Source organism: Nerophis lumbriciformis, linkage group LG09, assembly GCF_033978685.3.
Source record: "Nerophis lumbriciformis linkage group LG09, RoL_Nlum_v2.1, whole genome shotgun sequence".
In the NCBI taxonomy this organism is placed as follows: domain Eukaryota; kingdom Metazoa; phylum Chordata; class Actinopteri; order Syngnathiformes; family Syngnathidae; genus Nerophis; species Nerophis lumbriciformis.
The window spans coordinates 49,639,727-49,661,890 of NC_084556.2; the positions used below are offsets into that span (position 1 = coordinate 49,639,727).

The 22,164-nt window shown below is 40.8% G+C and overlaps 1 protein-coding gene across 1 annotated transcript; it reads right to left on the reverse strand.

Annotated features, from left to right (window-relative positions):
- Positions 1-223: 223 nt before the first annotated feature.
- On the reverse strand, positions 224-20,571 carry LOC133607913 (protein NipSnap homolog 2-like). Its single transcript, XM_061962970.1, has 10 exons — positions 20,407-20,571; positions 14,027-14,151; positions 13,901-13,946; positions 13,727-13,821; positions 7,375-7,445; positions 7,158-7,298; positions 1,408-1,439; positions 851-945; positions 692-775; positions 224-620 (listed from the first exon to the last, which is right to left on the reverse strand). The coding sequence occupies exons 1-10, from the start codon at positions 20,496-20,498 to the stop codon at positions 556-558; spliced, it is 846 nt and encodes a 281-aa protein (XP_061818954.1). The 5' UTR covers positions 20,499-20,571; the 3' UTR covers positions 224-555.
- Positions 20,572-22,164: the final 1,593 nt, after the last annotated feature.

The following is a 22,164-nucleotide window of genomic DNA, read 5'->3' on the forward strand; positions in this document are numbered from 1 at the left end:
CAACGATATTACCTTCATTTCTGTGATTTCCATATCTATAAAAACGGCTCACGAGTGGGAAATGGTTCTCATCGTTGACTTAAAAGAGCCGTTCAAAGGGTTGAATTCGCTGGCGAACGTCACATCTCCATCAGCCAGACGTCTCCTGTTTGTCACAAGCAGCGATGAAACAAAGTTTGTTTTTCATTGATCTATGCCGCAATTATAACAAATATGACAAGACTTTTCCCCCATTTCAATGAGTTTAATTTCAGTATGTACAGTAATCTCTCATCCATGAAGGGAGTGTGAATACCTACCCCCACTACATACCTTGTGACCAAGCAAAGTAACTAGCACTCTGTGAAGACCTGCTGCAATCATTTTTTTACTAGCATCTACTTTTCCAACCCAAAAAGCTTCACGTGACGCTCAACATCGCCATGGCGCTCGTCATTCTTAGACATCTAGTCAATCAATCGGTAAGTTGGCGTTTCTTCTGGCGTGTTGTCGTCACAGGAGGATGATGATGAAGAGTGCAGGTAGCAAAAGGCGCCTCTGGCAGTCAAGATGGGCTTACTTCAGGGGCGAGCTCTTCATGGGAATCATGACTCGAGACTCCATGTGCTGAATGAGGGGCACTGCAGAGAGAGCGAGACACACGTTAAGGTTGCGTTTGGGGCGCGGTCATGTGACGTCCGGCCCGACTCACCTGTGTAGTAAACCACCTCGTCCCAGCCGTCTCGGTGCCACGCCGCGTTTCTGATCTGTTCCCTCGACTGAAGATCTTTGTAGGCTGAAGGGAGGACGGCAAAATTCAAATGACATCACGCTCATCGGGAGGTTAGCGTGGAGAGAGGCGTGGTCTCACCCCACAGGTGGTGAACCTGGTACAAGCTTCCGATCTGGGAGAAGAAGCCGCCCACCGCCTCCTGGTTCTGCTGGCGAATCTCGATGGCGCGCGCCCTGCGGACGGCGCACACGCGTCAGGTGACCGGTCACACGGATCGTTCCTTCAATTAGTGCAACATTCACGTTATGTCCCCATCAGCTCTGAGCATCCTGCTGATGTCTTGGTTTGATTGCATCCCAGTCAATCACAAACATGTGTGTGTGTGTGTGTGTGTGTGTGTGTGTGTGTGTGTGTGTGTGTGTGTGTGTGTGTGTGTGTATATGTATCCAAATTAATAGGTCAGTCTCGGATCACATGACAATTATGTCGCGTCGCTCATGCCTTGTGTTTGACGTCATGCAAAGAGCATAAAAATACCGTAGACTCATATGTCTGCTACAATCTGCAAAAGCAATGAAACATCGTTGATGAGGGACGCAAAGACGACAACAACGGCTGCACTCGTGAGACGCCGAGGTGTCCAAAGAGCAGACAGTATGGATGAAGAAAGAGATAGACGAGTTGGAAGGACTCACCAGTAGTTGCCCCACTCGATCATGGTGCCAGGCTGCAACACACACACACACACACACACAAAAGTCAAGTCAGGTGACATTAGGGATGAGCAAAATGGCTGAATAATTATCAGTGTTTTATATCTGTCGATATCGATAATTATTATTTTTAATGCTCTATTGAAAATAGGGACGTGGAGAATAACGCAAAAAGTACACATTTTTATTTAAAATGTAACCTTCCTAAGCTATCAAGGCAGGAAAGAAAGGAAATGTCAACACAAGACCGGGAAACAAAAAAAACACATTGTGAAATCCCTTTTAATAACCTCTGGTGCAAAAATAAGGAGTACCGTATTTTTCGGACTATAAGTCGCAGTTTTTTCCATAGTTTGGCCGGGGGTGCGACTTATACTCAGGAGCGACTTGTGTGTGAAATTATTAACACATTACCGTAAAATATCAAATAATATTATTTAGCTCATTCACGTAAGAGACTAGACGTATAAGATTTCATGGGATTTAGCGATTAGGAGTGACAGATTGTTTGGTAAACGTATAGCATGTTCTATATGTTATAGTTATTTGAATGACTCTTACCATAATATGTTACGTTAACATACCAGTTGGTTATTTATGTCTCATATAACGTACACTTATTCAGCCTGATGTTCACTATTCTTTTTTTATTTTAAATTGCCTTTCAAATGTCTATTCTTGGTGTTGGCTTTTATCAAATAAATTCCCCCCAAAAATGCGACTTATACTCCAGTGCGACTTATATATGTTTTTTTCCTTCTTTATTATGCATCTTCGTCGGGTGCGACTTATACTCCGGAGCGACTTATACTCCAAAAAATACGGTATGTAAGGAATGCTTAATAATGTGTAGTAAAGTAGGCCAAAGTGCGAAAATGTAAACCAAAAAACTTGAGAAGAACTATTTTCTGCAGGCTTAATGCCAGGAAGTTATGGCGGTGCAACATCTAATTTGGTCTGTTATTCTTATTTAAGTATGGAAATTAATTTATGTTATAAAGTAATTATTATTTAAATATTATTGGACCACATTTCTATTATTTTAAAGTACCGTATTTTTCAGACTATAAGTCGCAGTTTTTTTTCATAGTTTGGCCGGGCTCCAGTGCGACTTATATGTTTTTTTCCTTTTTTATTATGCATTTTCGGCAGGTGCGACTTATACTCCGGTGCGACTTATACTCCAAAAAATACGGTAGCAAACTTCAATTATTTAATTTATACAGTCCAGCACTTTAGTTCCTACCAGTTTCCGTACACTTGAATAGGGAACGGACGAGGGTTAAAAATAAAATAAATGAGCGCGGCACTACGGTCTGTTTAAAAAAAAAAAAATAAATACATTTAAAAAATGCCACACTATCAAAGTGACATTACCGGTTCTATCTACAATTTATTAACACTTGTACTCTGCAGCACTCATTTTTACTTTCTCTTTTCACTCCCTGCAAAGAATCAACAGCGAGACAGCAATATAGCGCAACCAAAATCGATACGTTGATGTGAATAGCTGTTAGCTTGTGCCTCCTATTGCTCAGTGATCACTTCCTGTTTTGCTAGGTTACCAGAGTGCGAGTGCCTTTGTTCATGCAACCAACCTTACTTGCTTCGTAACTTAAAAAAAATAAAAATAAAAAAAATAAAAAATAAAATAAAAGAGATAGATGTATGGACATACACACACACGTATGTATGTACATACATTATGGGTGTAACAACACAAAAATTTCGGTTTGGTACGTACCTCGGTTTAGAGGTCACGGTTCGGTTCATTTTCGATACAGTAAGAAAACAAAATATACATTTTTTGGTCATTTATTTACCAAATTTGTAAACAATGGCATAACATACGTACATATACACACAGGCTCCATTGCCAGGGTTAATGTGGTCAACATATATAAAATAAAAACTACATAAGATAAGGCTCAGAATGGTTTCTTAACAAAACCTTTCTGCATATGAAGTGCTTTTTTTGATTGATTGGGATTTTATTAGTAGATTGTACAGTACAGTACATATTCCGTACAATTGACCACTAAATGGTAACACCCGAATAAGTTTTTAACTTGTTTAAGTCGGGGTCCACGTTAATCAACATTAAACTGCCTCAAGTTGTTGCTCAGATTAAATAAAATGACAAAACTTTTCTTCTACATATAAAAAGTGCAACATTAAACAGTTTCAAGTCAACTCAGCCTCAGATTAACTTTTCTTTCCCCCCACCCAGCCTGGCTAACTTGGCAGTAAGAGGCGGGAGCTGTTTGCTCGTCTTTATCTTTGTTGAAGCGATGTTCACTTGGGGGTGGTGCCGCTTTAAATGGGTTAACATGTTTTGACGTGTTGGCAGAAGCATGCCTTACCGCTGCTGAACAATGTCGACAAACCTCCGTCCTCCGCACCGCGCAGCCTAAGTGTTCCCAAATGGGAGATCTTAACGAGGCAGGAGGGTCTTTCAGCTCTGGCTTTTGTATGTTGTCGTAGCCCGGTCGTTGCTAGCATGCCGTGTGTTGTGCCTCGGTGTGCATTGTTTACACAACGTGCGGAACGCTACTTAATATGTCCGTGTGGAAACTCGTTCGGTACACCTTCGAGCCGAACTAAAACCCCCGTACCGAAACGGTTCAATGCAAATACACGTACCGTTACACCCCTAACATACATACATGTATGTATGTATATACATACATATACACATACATGTATATACACACATACATATACACACGTATGTATATACAAACATATATATACACACGTATGTATATACGCACGTATGTATATACGCACGTATGTATAGACGCACGTATGTATAGACGCACGTATGTATAGACGCACGTATGTATATACGCACGTATGTATATACGCACGTACGCACGTATGTATATACGCACGTACGCACGTATGTATATACGCACGTATGTATATACGCACGTACGCACGTATGCATATACGCACGTACAGTATGTATACACGCACGTATGTATATACGCACATATGTATATACACACACACTGTACATATACACACGTATGTATATACACACACATACATATACACATGTATAAATATACACACACATACATATACACACGTATGTATATACACACACATACATATACACACGTATGTATATACGCACGCACGTACGCACGTATGTATATACGCACGTATGCACGTATGTATATACGCACGTACAGTATGTATACACGCACGTACAGTATGTATACACGCACGTACGCACGTATGTACGTATGTATATACGCACGTACGCACATAAGTATATACACACACATACTGTACATATACACACGTATGTATATACAAACATACATATACACACGTATGTATATACACACATACATATACACACGTATGTATATACACACATACATATACACACGTATGCATATACGCACGTATGTATATACGCACGTATGTATATACGCACGTATGTATATACGCACGTACAGTATGTATACACGCACGTACGCACGTATGTTTATACGGACGTATGCACATGTATATACGCTAGAGATGCGGAGTCCGCGGATTATCCGCGGATCGGGCGGATGAAATTTAAAAAAATTAGATTTTATCCGCGGGTCGGGTCGGGCGGTTGAAATAAAAAAAAATTAGATTTTAAATAGATTCAGGCGGGTGGCAGTTAAACCAATTCGGAAATATATATACATAGTTAAATGTTGTTACCCACATACGAAAAAAGAGCAGGCACCTGCAGCATATGCCACAACAGAAGAAGAAAAAAAAAAAGAGATGGACACTTTTACGGAGCGGAGAAGGGACGCCTCGCCGGGGTCCGGGACCGAGGCCCCTTCCCCCGAGAGGGCCCCACCGGGAGCCGTAGCTGAGGTGATCTGCGAGAAGGGCCCTACGCACGTCCAGGGTCACCACCGCGCCCACCGCACCGACACCCCGCCTCGTCCGCCTTCGCCACGGCCGGCGTCACGCGCAGCAGGTAAGCAGCTTACCTGCCCGCCACCCCCGTGGCCGGGGGCTCGTAACAGGGGTCACTCCGCGCGCAGTGCGCTCACGAAAGGGGTGGGGCTCACCCTGGTGAGCCGAGTGGGCCACTTTTGGTAAGCAGAACTGGCGCTGCGGGATGAACCGAACGCCGGGTTAAGGCGCCCGATGCCGATGCTCATCTGGGCCGTGACAGCGTGGCACGCATTGAATGTCTCTGCTGCATTGGATCAGTCTCCTTTCTTTAACAGGCAAAAGCTTTTTAACCTCACTAATGCCTTGCATCGTCTATATTAGATATATAACAACGGGCGGGTGCGGTTTTGATTAAATGTTAGTTCGGGTGGATGCGGATGGTTGACGACTTTTGTGATGCGGTTGCGGATGAAATAATTGCCTATCCGCGCATCTCTAATACATATACACATACATGTATATACACACGTATGTATATACACACATACATACACACGTATGTATATACACACACATACATATACACACGTATGTATATACACACACATACATATACACACAAATGTATATACAAACATACATATACACACGTATGTATATACACACACATACATATACACACGTATGTATATACGCACGTATGTATATACGCACATACGTATATACGCACGTATGTATATACGCACGTATGTATACGCACGTATGCATATACGCATGTACAGTATGTATACACGCACGTACGCACGTATGTATACACACACATACTGTACATATACACACGTATGTATATACAAACATACATATACACACGTATGTATATACACACACATACATATACACACACGTATGTATATACACACACATACATATACACATGTATGTATATACGCACGTACGCACGTATGTATATACGCACGTACAGTATGTATACACGCACGTACGCACGCACATATGTATATACACACACATACTGTACTTATACACACGTATGTATATACAAACATACATATACACACGTATGTATATACACACGTATGTATATACACACACATACATAGACACACACGTATGTATATACGCACGTATGTACATACGCACGTATGTATATACGCACGTATGTATATACGCACGTACGCACGTATGTATATACGCACGTATGTATATACGCACGTATGTATATACGCACGTACAGTATGTATACACGCACGTACGCATGTATGTATATACGGATGTACGCACGTATGTATATACGCACGTACAGTATGTATACACGCACGTACGCACGTATGTATATACGGACGTACGCACGTACGTATATACGGACGTACGCACGTACGCACATATGTATATACGCACGTACGCACTTATGTATATACGCACGTACGCACATATGTATACCGTATTTTTCGGAGTATAAGTCGCACCGGAGTATAAGTCGCACCTGCCAAATATGCATAATAAAGAAGGAAGAAACCCTTATAAGTCGCACTGGAGCCCGGCCAAAACTATAAAAAAAACTGCGACTTATAGTCCGAAAAATAGGGTACCGGTATACGCACGTACGCACATATGTATATACGCACATATGTATATACGCACGTACGCACATATGTATGTACACACACACACACACACACACTTTTATTGACATCAATTACGTGTCTATCACAATCTATATGGGTACCATTTTATCAGCCCAGCCAGAAGAGACATTAGGACATTAAGACACTGCGCTGGAGGTAAAAAAAATAAATAAAAAAAAGGGACGTCACCCTGAGCTGGTAGGATCTCAGCTCGTAGATGTTGGGTCCAGGACGAGGAACGGGTTCATTCCAGAAGCTGAACTCCAGCAGCAGCTGATTCCTGCGAGACAACAACATCTTCCCTCGCTCTTGTCTGTACTCTAAAAACATCTGCACACACACAAACACATAATGACACTTTCTGTTTGTTGCCATGGCACCAGGTGTAAACAAAAACAATTGTTACCTTGTTCTGCCTGAGTTTGCTCATCACCTCCGTGAGGGCGGGGTAACCTCCTCGATACCTCCACAGGTGAACTAGACCCCCGGGAGGAACATTCTTTAAACATGCAGGCAATGCTTTCAGTCATATTTTAGTGTAAAAAGGAGTGAAGCAGAATGAAACAGGGCAACACGTGATCACGCAATAGCACAGGAGTGTCCAAACACCACTAAATGAAGATTTGCAAAGTTTGAGTATTTTAAAGCCCTCAAAAATGCGATTTAATTGCGGAATAACTAGTTGGTAGACATGCGAAGAAAAAAAATTGCCAATCTTATCTTGATTCTAATTAATAATCCTGAAAACAAATTAAAATCTAATTAATTAAATTTTTAAAAACTAGATATATTTTATTTTATGAGAATGCTTTTTTAAAGACATGTTTAGGCAATCTCCATGCAACCAGAAGTATCTTTTCTAACCTGTAACCTGTTTTGAATAAGTTTCATTGTAATCATTATATCAAATAATACAGTGCGAAAATCTGTTTGAATCGAGAATCGTGTTGAATTGAGAATAGATTCTGAATCTAATCGTCACCCCAGGAATCTGATCAAATCGTTAAGTGCCCAAAGATTCACACCCGTCGGGAACGTTGTGTAGTTTGTTTACTGGGATGCTCACTTGTCCTTTATTGAACTGCAACCTTCATCAGTGTTCAAATAACTTTAATACTAGCTAAAATGATTTAACATCTCATCAAATTGAACACAGGCTGTGACGATTGTGTATTCGATGTGAGAGGTATCACTCCTGTTTATTTTTGTTGGCCAAACTGTTGTTGTTGTTAGAGAAGAACAAAGCTTGTTTATTAGACTTTATTTTCATTAACCAAACTGCTTTGGGTTTTATTTTGATATCAAAAAATCAACTTTTTTTTTTCCCCATTCCATTTCATAAAGTTAGTATTTTAAAAACCATTCATGTGACATAGCATGTCATTAATATTTTATAGTGTATAGTTAATTCCTATACGACATATTTCTACTCAAACTCTTAATGGATCTGTCCCGATACAGAGTCTACATGTACATACATTATTACATGTAAATGTACATAACTTAAAGAATACCTCTTTCTATCAAAATGTAAAACCAGAGATAAAGGCATCATGTAATGAGAAAAAGATGACACGTTGATACTTAACTATTAATGAACAAAAAAACAAATATTTGTCTTTAGATATATGGGTAACGTTTATCTATAGCCTTATAATCGACATTGCAAATTACATGATGGTATTACGTTCACACCCTAACACTCTTTTACCCAACAATGAATAATCATGATTTCAATATTGATCAAAAATAATCTTTATTATTATTATTTTGGCCACAATCGTGCAGCCCTATGTGTAAGACTAGATTTCATACATGAACACTATTTTTATCTATATGGATAAAAAGTGCAGTTAGGTCTTATGCCCATCAGGTGCCGTCTTGCAAAATTCTTACATTGGTTTTTGTTTTATTATCACTTATGTCCATAAAGTGCTATCTTGCTCAATGTTCACATTAATTTTTTTATTTTTTTTTTCTACCATATTTCTTTGTTTGTAATGTTTGTGTAGCTTTCATATGCATATTCAATTTCTACTTGAGGTCCATGAAACAAAGTTTTTATCGAGAATAATGTTTCTTCTACAGAGGAAATAATTTTCAATGAGTTGTTTGTGTTCTTCTTAATAAAACTTGATTAAAAGATTTCAGTATAAGTACTTTTTAAAAATTTTGAGCACATTTAAAAATACTGCGATAATGATAACCATGATAATTTTGGTCACAATAACCGTGATAAATGTTCATACCGTGACATCCCTAATACATACATATAAATACATACCGTATTTTTCGCATTATAAGACGCAGTTTTTTTAATAGTTTGGCCGTGGGTGCGACATATACTCCGGAGCGACTTATGTGTGAAGTTATTAACACATTACCGTAAAATATCAAATAATATTATTTATCTAAATCACGGAAGAGACAAAGCAAAATGTCAGCAATCGTCACAAACACGTCAACCAAAAATAATTTGGCGGGGGAGGGTCATGGCAGAAGTGCATTGTGGGTCATGGGATGCTAACTGCTATATGCTACTGCCGTAGCTATTAAAATGGATAATTTCTACATTGGCGGTAACTTATAAAAACTGAACAAAAATGGCACCGAAAAGGAAATCGTATACTGCAGATTACAAGATGGACGTAGTGAAATATGCAGCAGAAAACGGCGATCGAGCAGCAGAAAGAAAGGACGCTAGCGGCGCATACCAGGAGCGACAACGAGGAAGAAGATTTAATGGGATTTAGACTTCCTTTTTATTGTCATTCAAATTTGAACTTTACAGCACAGATAAGAACGAAATTTCGTTACATAAGCTCATGGTAGTGCAGGATAAAAAAGCAATAAGGTGCATAAATAAATAAATAAATATATATAAATAATATATATATAAAATAAATAAATATATATAAATAAATAAATACCGTATTTTCCGCACTATTAGCCGCACCTAAAAACCACAAATTTACTCAAAAGCTGACAGTGCGGCTTATAACCCGGTGCGCTTTATATATGGATTAATATTAAGATTCATTTTCATAAAGTTTAGGTCTCGCAACTACGGTAAACAGCCGCCATCTTTTTTCCCCGTAGAAGAGGAAGCGCTTCTTCTTCTACGCAAGCAACCGCCAAGGTAAGCACCCGCCCCCATAGAAGAGGAAGCGCTTCTTCTTCTACTGTAAGCAACCACCCGCCCCCGTAGAAGAAGAAGAAGAAGCGCGCGGATATTACGTTTCATTTCCTTTGTGTGTTTACATCTGTAAAGACCACAAAATGGCTCCTACTAAGCGACAGGTTTCCGGTTCATGAAAAGACGCAATCTCTCCATCCGCACACGGACTACTATTTCACAGCAACTGCCTAAAGACTTTCAAGAAAAGCTGGCTACTTTCCGTGCATATTGTAAAAACAAGATAGCTGAAAAAAAGATCCGGCCAGAGAACATTATCAACATGGACGAGGTTCCACTGACTTTTGATATTCCTGTGAACCGCACTGTGGATACAACGGGAGCACGTACGGTGAATATTCGCACCACAGGGAATGGGAAGTCATCCTTCACTGTGGTTCTAGCTTGCCATGCTAATGGCCAGAAACTTCCACCCATGGTGATATTCAAAAGGAAGACCTTGCCAAAAGAGACCTTTCCAGCCGGCGTCATCATAAAAGCTAACTCGAAGGGATGGATGGATGAAGAAAAGATGAGCGAGTGGTTAAGGGAAGTTTACGCGAAGAGGCCGGGTGGCTTTTTTCACGCAGCTCCGTCCATGTTGATATACGACTCCATGCGCGCCCACATCACGCTGGTTTTTAATATATTATTAAAGTTTGACTGACCTATCTGACTGTTTTTTTGACATTCCCTTTAGCGCAGTTAGATGCGGCTTATAACACGGGGCGGCTTATAGGTGGACAAAGTTTTGAAATATGCCGTTCATTGAAGGCGCGGCTTATAACCCAGGGCGGCTTATGGTGCGGAAAATACGGTATATAGATTACTGTACAGATAAATATATTGCACTTTTTCACATGCGTCCACGTTTATGGATGTATGTTATATTGTCTTTTTTATTCCAGCGAGTTAATCCATTTTGGGGGGAGTTGAGGGGATAATTTAATTATGATGCGTTCAAGAGTTTTACGGCTTGAGGGAAGAAGCTGTTACAGAACCTGGAGGTTCTGCTTCGGAGGCTGCGGAACCTTTTTCTAGAGTCCAGCAGTGAAAACAGTCTTTGGTGGGGATGGGAGGAGTCTTTGAAGATTTTCTGAGCCCTGGTCAGGCAGCGGCTTTTTAGCGATCCGGAGTGACAGATTGTTTGGTAAACGTATAGCATGTTCTATATGTTATAGTTATTTGAGTGACTCTTACCATAATATGTTACGTTAACATACCAGGCACCATTGGCGTTGTTAGGCCTATTTTAGGGGGGCTGAAGCCCCCCTAAAATATTCTGAAAAATAATTTGGTGTTTTTTTGGTTTTTTTTCCAAATAAATGCCGACATATTCATTATAAAGTGGCCCAAATATGAGTTTAAATAAATAATCATATAACCTGTTATTATTCACTCAGTTTCCCCTCACTTCGTAGCGTAAGGTAGAGAGCCCCTTTCGTGCGTCGGTATCCAATCCATTCCACTTGTTCATATAGAAAATGCCCACATCACTCAAATTCCAGCCCGCATTTTCTCTGCGACCTTGCTTGCGGTCCTGCAGGTGTACGAAGCACATTATCTTCCTTTACAATGAGTGAAGCTGCACAAAACCTTGTGTGTGCAATTGTAAATCATTTATTTTTTAAGTTTTGTGTTTCTTGTAGAATCTATATAAAGTAATATACATAAGCCTATTGTTAAAATAATGAAAAAAACATCATTAAATATATTTGTTTTATTGTATTGTTACATTAATAGCTGTTTTATTATTATAGGATGGCTTGTTAAACATTTAATAGGATTTTCAGAGGGAGGAAAAACCAAGACATTTAATATAAAATGTAAAATGAATAAATACATAAAAAGAAAAAGAAAAAAAATGGTTAAAAGCCATCGTCCCGGGGAGGATTTCATTTCGTCCCGTGCATTTAAAAAAAAAAATAATAATAACAATGAATAATTTCTAAGTCTTTGTTAGCCGTTTGTGAAGTTTTGTGCTCGTGCGTAACATTCGCTCGCATCCTGTGCATCTCCTAGGGGCAAAGCCCCCCCTGTCCTTAAAAGCTAGTGACGCCCCTGCCAGGCACGCTCTCAGTTGGTTATTTATGCGTCATATAACGTACACTTATTCAGCCTGTTGTTCACTATTCTTTATTTATTTTAAGTTGCCTTTCAAATGTCTATTCTTGGTGTTGGGTTTTGTCAAATAAATTTCCCCAAAAAATGCGACTTATACTCGAGTGTGACGTACCGTATTTTCCGCACCATAAGCCGCCCTGGGTTATAAGCCGCGCCTTCAATGAACGGCATATTTCAAAACTTTGTCCACCTATAAGACGCCCCGTGTTATATGCCGCATCTAACTGCGCTAAAGGGAATGTCAAAAAAACAGTCAGATAGGTCAGTCAAACTTTAATAATATATTAAAAACCAGCGTGATGTGGGCGCGCATGGAGTCGTATATCAACATGGACGGAGCTGCGTGAAAAAAGCCACCCGGTCTCTTCGCGTAAACTTCCCTTAACCACTCGCTCATCTTTTCTTCATCCATCCATCCCTTCGAGTTAGCTTTTATGATGACGCCGGCTGGAAAGGTCTCTTTTGGCAAGGTCTTCCTTTTGAATATCACCATGGGTGGAAGTTTCTGGCCATTAGCATGGCAAGCTAGAACCACAGTGAAGGATGACTTCTCATTCCCTGTGGTGCGAATATTCACCGTACGTGCTCCCGTTGTATCCACAGTGCGGTTCACAGGAATATCAAAAGTCAGTGGAACCTCGTCCATGTTGATAATGTTCTCTGGCCGGATCTTTTTTTCAGCTATCTTGTTTTTACAATATGCACGGAAAGTAGCCAGCTTTTCTTGAAAGTCTTTAGGCAGTTGCTGTGAAATAGTAGTCCGTGTGCGGATGGAGAGATTGCGTCTTTTCATGAACCGGAAACCTGTCGCTTAGTAGGAGCCATTTTGTGGTCTTTACAGATGTAAACACACAAAGGAAATGAAACGTAATATCCGCGCGCTTCTTCTTCTTCTACGGGGGCGGGTGGTTGCTTACAGTAGAAGAAGAAGCGCTTCCTCTTCTATGGGGGCGGGTGCTTACCTTGGCGGTTGCTTGCGTAGAAGAAGCGCTTCCTCTTCTACGGGGAAAAAAGATGGCGGCTGTTTACCGTAGTTGCGAGACCTAAACTTTATGAAAATGAATCTTAATATTAATCCATATATAAAGCGCACCGGGTTATAAGCCGCACTGTCAGCTTTTGAGTAAATTTGTGGTTTTTAGGTGCGGCTAATAGTGCGGAAAATACGGTATATGTTTTTTTCCTTCTTTATTATGCATTTTCGGCCGGTGCGACTTATACTCCGGAGTGACTTATAATCCGAAAAATACGGTATATACATACATATATGTTTGTATGTATGTATATACGCACGCTTTGCACAAGTGAACACTCTGCAGGATTGATGTATCAGACATGATAGCACGCATTTTACACCCAACCCGATATGAGCCCATACTTGTTTTTGTTTTGTTTTGCTGAAGAAGTTTGGACAGCCCTGCACGAAAGTTCCGCTGTAAAGAAGTGGAGTGAGAGTCACCTGCTTGGTCCTGCTCTCCATACCAAGTGTTCCATGTTCCTACAAGCTCACAGGGGTACTCGGGGTCAGCGTGGATGGAGGGCAGCACGCCCTCACTAAAAACACACACACACACACACACAATTAGGCAGACGTGAGCGGACCTGTGAGCCACATGAGTGCCAAGTTTGTTACCAGAGGTCGTTGTAAGCGTCGAGGCACTCTGGCTTCACGTTGTGAACTACAAAAGTGACACATTTCTTTTTTTTTTTAACTTAACCGACTCAGTGAGACGTAGTTGTTATTCATAGTGACACTCACACTGGACCTTGTACAGGTTGTTGTCCTCCTTCTTGGCCAACAGGTGCGAGTGGGCGTCCTTCCTGGGGTCCACCTTCCTCACAAAGAGAGACTTGAACCAGCTGTCTTGGAACGACGACATGTTCCTGGGATGAAAACAGGCAAGATGTCAAAATGTACCGTATTTTCCGGACCATAGGGCGCACCGGATTATAAGGCGCATTAAAGGAGTCATATTATTATTATTTTCCTCTGAATGGAAAACACTTCCTTGTGGTCTACATAACATGGTGGTTCTTTGGTCAAAATGTTGCACAGATTATGTTTTACAGATCTTCAAGCTGCTTTCTGACAGTCGCTTCCGGATGCGCTATTTTGAGGGCGGTCTTATTTACGTGGCTCACCTTCGGCAGAGTCTTCTCCCTGTCATCTTTGTTGTAGTGGTGTAGCATCCAAGGACGGGAGTGGAAAAAGTGTCAAAAGATGGAGCTAACTGTTTTAATGATATTCAGACTTTACTTCAATCAATAATGGAGCAGCATCTCCTCATCCGTGGCTCAATAGTGCAAAAACAACGCCGGAAATGTGTCCCGTGAAAAACCGTCCGACCGGAACTCTCTAATAACTAAAGTTCCTTAGGTGAATAATGTAAACTCACTACACCGGTATGTTTTAGTGCTTTCATGGCGAGTTTATTAACAGATATAAGTAAGAACTTTACACTACTTTATATTAGAAATGGCAACAGCGGAGGATGAATGTCCCATAACAAGAAGATAGTGAAAAAGAAGAAGCTTATCGACTATGTTGTCACCATGGACTACAAAGGCGGACGTGCGCACATTTTCAGGACTTATGCAGATCCCAAATACAGATCAGCAGGTACCAGAAGACAAGAAAAGTTGCTTTTGCATAATATTGCGAAACAAAACGCCAGATAATATGTCTTACCTTATACAAACATATGTTGAAGCATGGTACAATCCATCATGTGGTGCGGCTTCATAGCTTACCAAAGTCGTACTAAAACATTTTTGATAAGATTTTTGAGCGCCACGTGTAATGTTCTATATTTTCGATAGAACACATACAATTTTGGTGTAGTTTGAGTCACATTGCAGTCGACACGTATAAGGCGTCTCTTATGTGTGACTGCCATCATATTGCAGTCTACACGTATCTCTTGTGTGACTGCCATCTTACTGGTCACAATTATCATTACACCATGTACCAAATAAAATGTCTTCGAGGTCGGTCAGCACAACCAAAATTATTCCGTACATTAGGCACACCGGCTTATAAGGCGCACTGTAGAGTTTTGAGAAAATTAAAGGATTTTAAGTGCGCCTTATAGTCCGAAAAATACAGTATGTTAGGAAAATAACATTTGTTTTTTTTCTAGTAGAACATTCAGACGTTGTTGTCCAGATGTTAAGTCCGATTTTTGTAATTTATTTAGATTTTTTTTTCCAGGGTTGAATGCGTGGTCTTCTTCTACTCAGCCCACTGCTGCTTCACTGTGACACATATGCCTTGTTGTTGCCCCCTACGGTGAGGCGGGGGTACTGCAAACATGATCAAGCGTTGTTTTGATATGTCATCTTAGTGACATCAAGCACAAAAGTGCACTAATAGCTTGTTTTAAAATGTCTCTGACAATCTTGCACTTTCTGTTCGGAAATTACATGAATATTTGTACCACTGCTTAATAACTGTTTAATACAGTGTTGCTAACATAGTTGTGATTTCCCTCTCTGCATGAAAGTTTAAAATGAGCATATATTAATGCAGTATGAACAAGAATGTTTTAATGTAGACAAATAGAATCATCATACTGCTGTGATTATATGCATCAAGTGTTCATTCAAGGCTAAGGCAAAATATCCAGATATAAACGTGACATGGCCTAAAAATATCGAGATATTAAAAAAAGGCCATATCAACCAGGCCTAGTTTCATATCATTAGACATACGGTTTAGACCTCAGCAGCGTCCAAACATACAGAACCAAAAACACCTATCGCCATAAAACAATGTTTTTGATGGCCTGTAATCGGATTTGACAAAACCTCTTCGAGCTGGATGCAATCTTACTTGGAGGGGAGGGAACAGGTGGTAGAGGTGAACGGCACCGTGTCCCTCAAGGCAGTATATTAGGGCCTTTACTGTTCCTAATATACTAAAACGACTTGTCATCAGCATGCGACTGTGAATTGTTCTTGTTTGCGGATGACTCGGCCTTGCTGGTATCAGACAAGGACAAGTCACAGGTGGAGAAAATCCTCAGTGCTGAACTCTGTAGATCTTGGACTTGGCTCGCTGACAACAAGCTATCCATACACTGGGGTAAAACGGAATCCATCCTGTTTGGGTCCCACATCAACCTTAAGAAAGTCAATGACTTCACTATAAAAGTGGGTGACATTGTTATCACCAGGGAAGATGAGGTCACCTACCGAGGTTCCATTCTGGAGGCTAATCTTTCCTGTGATAAAATGGCAACAAAGGTCATCAAAAAGGTCAACCAACGGACGAGATTTCTCTATAGAATCTCCTCTCTGGTCAACAAAAGCACCATGAGGATTCTAGCGGGAACTCTCGTTCAACCCTTTTTCGATTACGCATGCACCTCCTGGTACCCTAGCACCTCCAAAACCCTCAAATCTAGACTCCAAACATCCCAGAACAAGCTAGTCAGATTACTTCTAGACCTACACCCCAGATCACACCTCACTCCTACAAACTTTTTCAAAGTGGGCTGGCTCAGGGTGGAGGACAGTGTAAAACAACTTGCACTGAGCCTAGTCTATAAAATCCGCTACACCTCCCTGATACCGAAGTACATGTGAAACTACTTCCTTAACGTAAATGACCGCCATAACCACAACACCAGGGGGAGCTCCACTAACCACGTTAAACCCAGATTCTGATCTAACAAAGGTCTTAAAGGGGAACATTATCACCAGACCTATGTAAGCGTCAATATATACCTTGATGTTGCAGAAAAAAAGACCATATATTTTTTTAACCCTTTTCCGAACTCTGAATGGGTGAATTTTGGCGAATTAAACGCTTTTCTATTATTCGCTCTCGGAGCGATGACGTTGTGATGTCACATCGGGAAGCAATCAGCCATTTTCTCACTTTCGTCGGTGTGTTGTCGGAGGGTGTAACAACACGAACAGGGACGGATTCAAGTTGCACCAGTGGCCCAAAGATGCGAAAGTGGCAAGAAATTGGACGAAATTTGTTCAAAATACGAGGCTGTGGGGAAAGCCGACGAAATGGTCAGTCGTTTGTTCCGCACACTTTACCGACGAAAGCTATGCTACGACAGAGATGGCAAGAATGTGTGGATATCCTGCGACACTCAAAGCAGATGCTGACATCAACTCCAAAACTGGACAGATCAGCTTTCAGGAAAAGAGAGCGGATGAGGGTATGTCTACAGAATATATTAATTGATGAAAACTTTATTCATTACTCGCGGTTTTACGTAAATTATTATACATAAACTGTGTTTACCAATCATTTAGCTTAAAAACATTTATTTTTTTCAATCATTCGAGTAGTCTTGTGTAATGCAGTATTTTGTGTCTATTTAGGTATGGTTAACCTGAGTGCTGAAATCGTGGAAAAATATATGTTCTTAGCGCGCCTGAAATGGGCTGTCTGCACTCTCAAAGTGCATGTTGTTGCCAAATGTATTTCATATGCTGTAAACCTAGTTCATAGTTGTTAGTTTCCTTTAATGCCAAACAAACACATACCAATCGTTGGTTAGAAGGCGATCGCCGAATTCGTCCACGCTTTCTCCCGTGTCGCTGGCTGTCGTGTCGTTTTCGTCGGTTTCGCTTGCATACGGTTCAAACCGATATGGCTCAATAGCTTCAGTTTCTTCTTCAATTTCGTTTTCGCTACCTGCCTCCAACACTACAACCATCCGTTTCAATACATGCGTAATCTGTTGAATCGCTTAAGCCGCTGAAATCCGAGTCTGAATCCGAGCTAATGTCGCTATAGCTTGCTGTTCTATCCGCCACGTTTGTTTGTATTGGCATCACTGTGTGACGTCACAGGAAAATGGACGGGTGTATATAACGATGGTTAAAATCAGGCACTTCGAAGCTTTTTTTAGGGATATTGCGTGATGGGTAAAATTTTGAAAAAAACTTCAGAAAAATAAAATAAGCCACTGGGAACTGATTTTTAATGGTTTTAACCCTTCTGAAATTGTGATAATGTTCCCCTTTAACTCATTCTCTTTCTATGCCACATCAATATGGAATGCACTCCCAACAGGTGTAAAAGAAAGGGCATCTCTATCCTCCTTCAAAACCGCACTAAAAGAACACCTCCAGGCAAATTCAACCCTAAACTAACACCCTCCCTTCCACATCCCACCTCCCCGGATTGTTAATAATCAAATGTAAATAATCAAATGGAGATACTTTTTCTTATGCCTTCTGATCTCTCTCTCTCTCTCTGTATGTCCACTACTTGCTGTACATATCTTACCAAGTCAGACCTACACTGTTTCAATGTCCATTTCTCTGTTCTCAATTGTTGATGACTGAAGTGATGATAACAACCAAACCTAACCCCCACGCCCCTCCTCCACATCCCGGATTGTAAATAATGTAAATAATTCAATGTATATTAGAGATGCGCGGTTTGCGGGCACAACCGCGGGGTCCGCGGATTATCCGCGGATTATCCGCGGATCGGGCGGATGAAATTAAAAAAAATTAGATTTTATCCGCGGGTCGGGTCGGGTCGGGTCGGGCGGTTGAAATAAAAAAAAATTAGATTTTAAATAGATTCAGGCGGGTGGCAGTTAAACCAATTCGTAAATATATATACATAGTTAAATGTTGTTACCCACATACGAAAAACGAGCAGGCACCTGCTGCATATGCCACAACAGAAGAAAAAAAAGAAAAAGAGATGGACACTTTTACGGAGCGGAGAAGGGACCGAGGCCCCTTCCCCGAGAGGGCCCCACCGGGAGCCGTAGCTGAGGCGATCCGCGAGAATGGCCCGACGCACGTCCAGGGTCATCACCGCGCCCACCGCACCGACACCCCGCCTCGTTCGCCTTCACCGCGGCCGGCGTCACGCGTAGCAGGTAAGCAGCTTACCTGCCCGCCACCCCCGTGGCCGGGGGCTCGTAACAGGGGTCACTCCGCGCGCTCCGCCCGCGCAGCTTACCTGCCCGCCACCCCTGTTGCCGGGGGCGCGTAACAGGGGTCACTCCGCGCGCAGTGCGCTCATGAAAGGGGTGGGGCTCACCCTGGTTGATATAGACAGCAGGACGGTGGCCATGGAAGTCGGAACCCGCTAAGGAGTGTGTAACAACCCACCTGCCGAATCAACTAGCCCTGAAAATGGATGGCGCTGGAGCGTCGGGCCCATACCCGGCCGTCGCCGGCAGCGAGACGCGCTTGGAGGTGCGCTCAGCGCGGCTCCCATATGATTGCGCACTGGTGTGCGTCTGGGTCGTGACAGCGTGGCACGCGAATGTCTGTGCTGCATTGGATCAGTCTCCTTTCTTTAACAGGCAAAAGCTTTATAACCTCACTAATGCCTTGCATCGTCTATATTAGATCTATAACAACGGGCGGGTGCGGTTCTGATCAAATGTTACATCGGGTGGATGGCGGATGGTTGACGACTTTCTGATGCGGTTGCGGATGAAATAATTGCCTATCCGCGCATCTCTAATGTATATACCCTGATGATTATCTTGAGTGATGACTGTATTATGCTGATAGTATATATCTATATCAAATTTAGTGGACCCCGACTTAAACAAGTTGAAAAACTTATTGGGGTGTTACCATTTAGTGGTCAACTGTGCAATCTACTAATAAAAGTTTCAATCAATCAATGCCTCTCTCGGCCGCCGTACTTTGTCTCAGCTATGCTGCTTTATTTAGCACATGAAAATAACACCGTGATTTATTGTTGCGGCAACTTGTTTACAAGCAACAACTCATTCCAACAAAGTTGACGTTTAAAGTAAAGGTCTATAAAGTGCACTTAAGCACAAGTGCAAACAGTTAAGTGTTTATTTACACAAAAACAATTGGCTTAATTTTGACCTTGAATACGCTTTACTCAAACTACCCAGGCGACGTAATTAGTTTTACTATTTTTGAAATCATAACTAAGTTGACTTATATTGGCGGTGTAAATCGTTTTATTAAGCGGCAGTTTAAAGAACTATGAAAATGTGCAGTTATGAAGTTTGAAAAGAAGGCGGCTAACAGTGCGTCACTGTTAGCCGCTAGCTTAGCATGCCGGAACTTGGACAATGTTGACTCTACGCATTAGAATAAACACTTTCGAACTGCCTTGCCGACTCGGCCATTGCTAAGTTTATCTCCGAGAACACCAACCTGACGGAGACATGAAGATGACCACTTGTTCCAAGTCCATGTTTGATATGTCTCAGGTACTTTGGCACTGTGTGCACGACGAGCGCCGCCATGTTGGCTGTAAAAGATTCGGCGTTCGTGAACGAATCGAGTCTTTTGAAGGGTTCTTTTAATTGAGCGAGAAAACCCGAGTTCCTGTTGAGAGCCGTTTATTATACTCATGCAAATGTAACATCAGGAAATGCCCATCCGACTGGCAACTGGACTCGAAAATCAATCAAGCGTTAAAGGACATTTAGAATTGGGATTAAGTTGTTTTTTAACAAAAAAATAGTAATTAATTTTTAATCGTGTTTATTTATTTAATCTGGATTCACTTTTCGGGTTCTTTATTCTAGATCAGTGGTTCTTAACCTCGTTGGAGGTTCCGAACCCCACCAGTTTAATATGCACATTCACCGAACCCTGCTTTAGTGAAAAATAAAATGTTTTTTTTTTTTCCAATTCAAGACAAAGTTATATGTTTTTGGTAACACTTTAGTATGGGGAACATATTCTAAGTAACAAAGACTTAATTTAGAGTTATTTGGACACTCAGGGACATACTTGCCAACCTTGAGACCTCCGATTTCGGGAGGTGGGGGCGTGGTCAGGGGTGGAACAGGGGCGTGGTTGAGGGCGGGGGCGTGGTTAAGAGGGGAGGAGTATATTGACAGCTAGAATTCACCAAGTCAAGTATTTCATACATATATATATATATATACATACATACATATATATATATGTATATATATATATATACATCCTGAAAATATGCAAACAAAACTGTGTTTAGATAATTGATACTTCAAACTTGCATAAATACATTTTAAGGAATATAACATAACTTGGCTTCTGAGAGCTTCAAAATGTAATGAATAAAATGCTAAAGTTGTTGATAAACAAGCAATTATTTTAATAATTAAATATGGTCATTTTACATGAATTATTATGATCATTTAAAATTAATTATTTCAAATATGTTTATTTTAATGTATAATTCTATGGCTGGATGTAATAAGGAGTCAGAAAAAATACAAATAAAAATACAATTAATTTTGTTGTTTTTAGCAAAATATAGTAAAAATTTATTTTAATTTTATTTTTTTAATTAATAAATATATTTATTTTTAGGTAAGATAAACATAATAATACAATTTATCTCTGGTCTGGATGATTTAGTTCTTGTCACCCTGTTGTCCGCCAGTCATAAAGAAAAGGCTGTCCTCACTCAGGTCGCATGGAGCTGGAGGGGGCGTGGCCTCCAGCTCCGGCTGAAAATCGGGAGATCTTCGGGAGAATATTTGTCCCGGGAGGTTTTCGGGAGAGGCGCTGAATTTCGGGAGTCTCCCGGAAACTTCGGGAGGGTTGGCAAGTATGCTCAGGGAACATACTCTAAGTAACAAACACTAAATTTAGAGTTATTTGGACACTCAGGGAAAATATTCTAAGTAACAAAAACTAAATTTAGAGTTATTTGGACACTAGGGGAATATATTCTAAGTAACAAAGACCTAATAAGAGTTATTTGGACACTAGGGGAACATATTCTAAGTAACAAATACTTAATTTAGAGTTATTTGGACACTAGGGGGACATATTCTAAGTAACAAATACTTAATTTAGAGTTATTTGGACACTAGGGGAACATATTCTAAGTAACATATACTTAATTTAGAGTTATTTGGACACTAGGGGAACATATTCTAAGTAACAAAGACTTAATTTAGAGTTATTTGG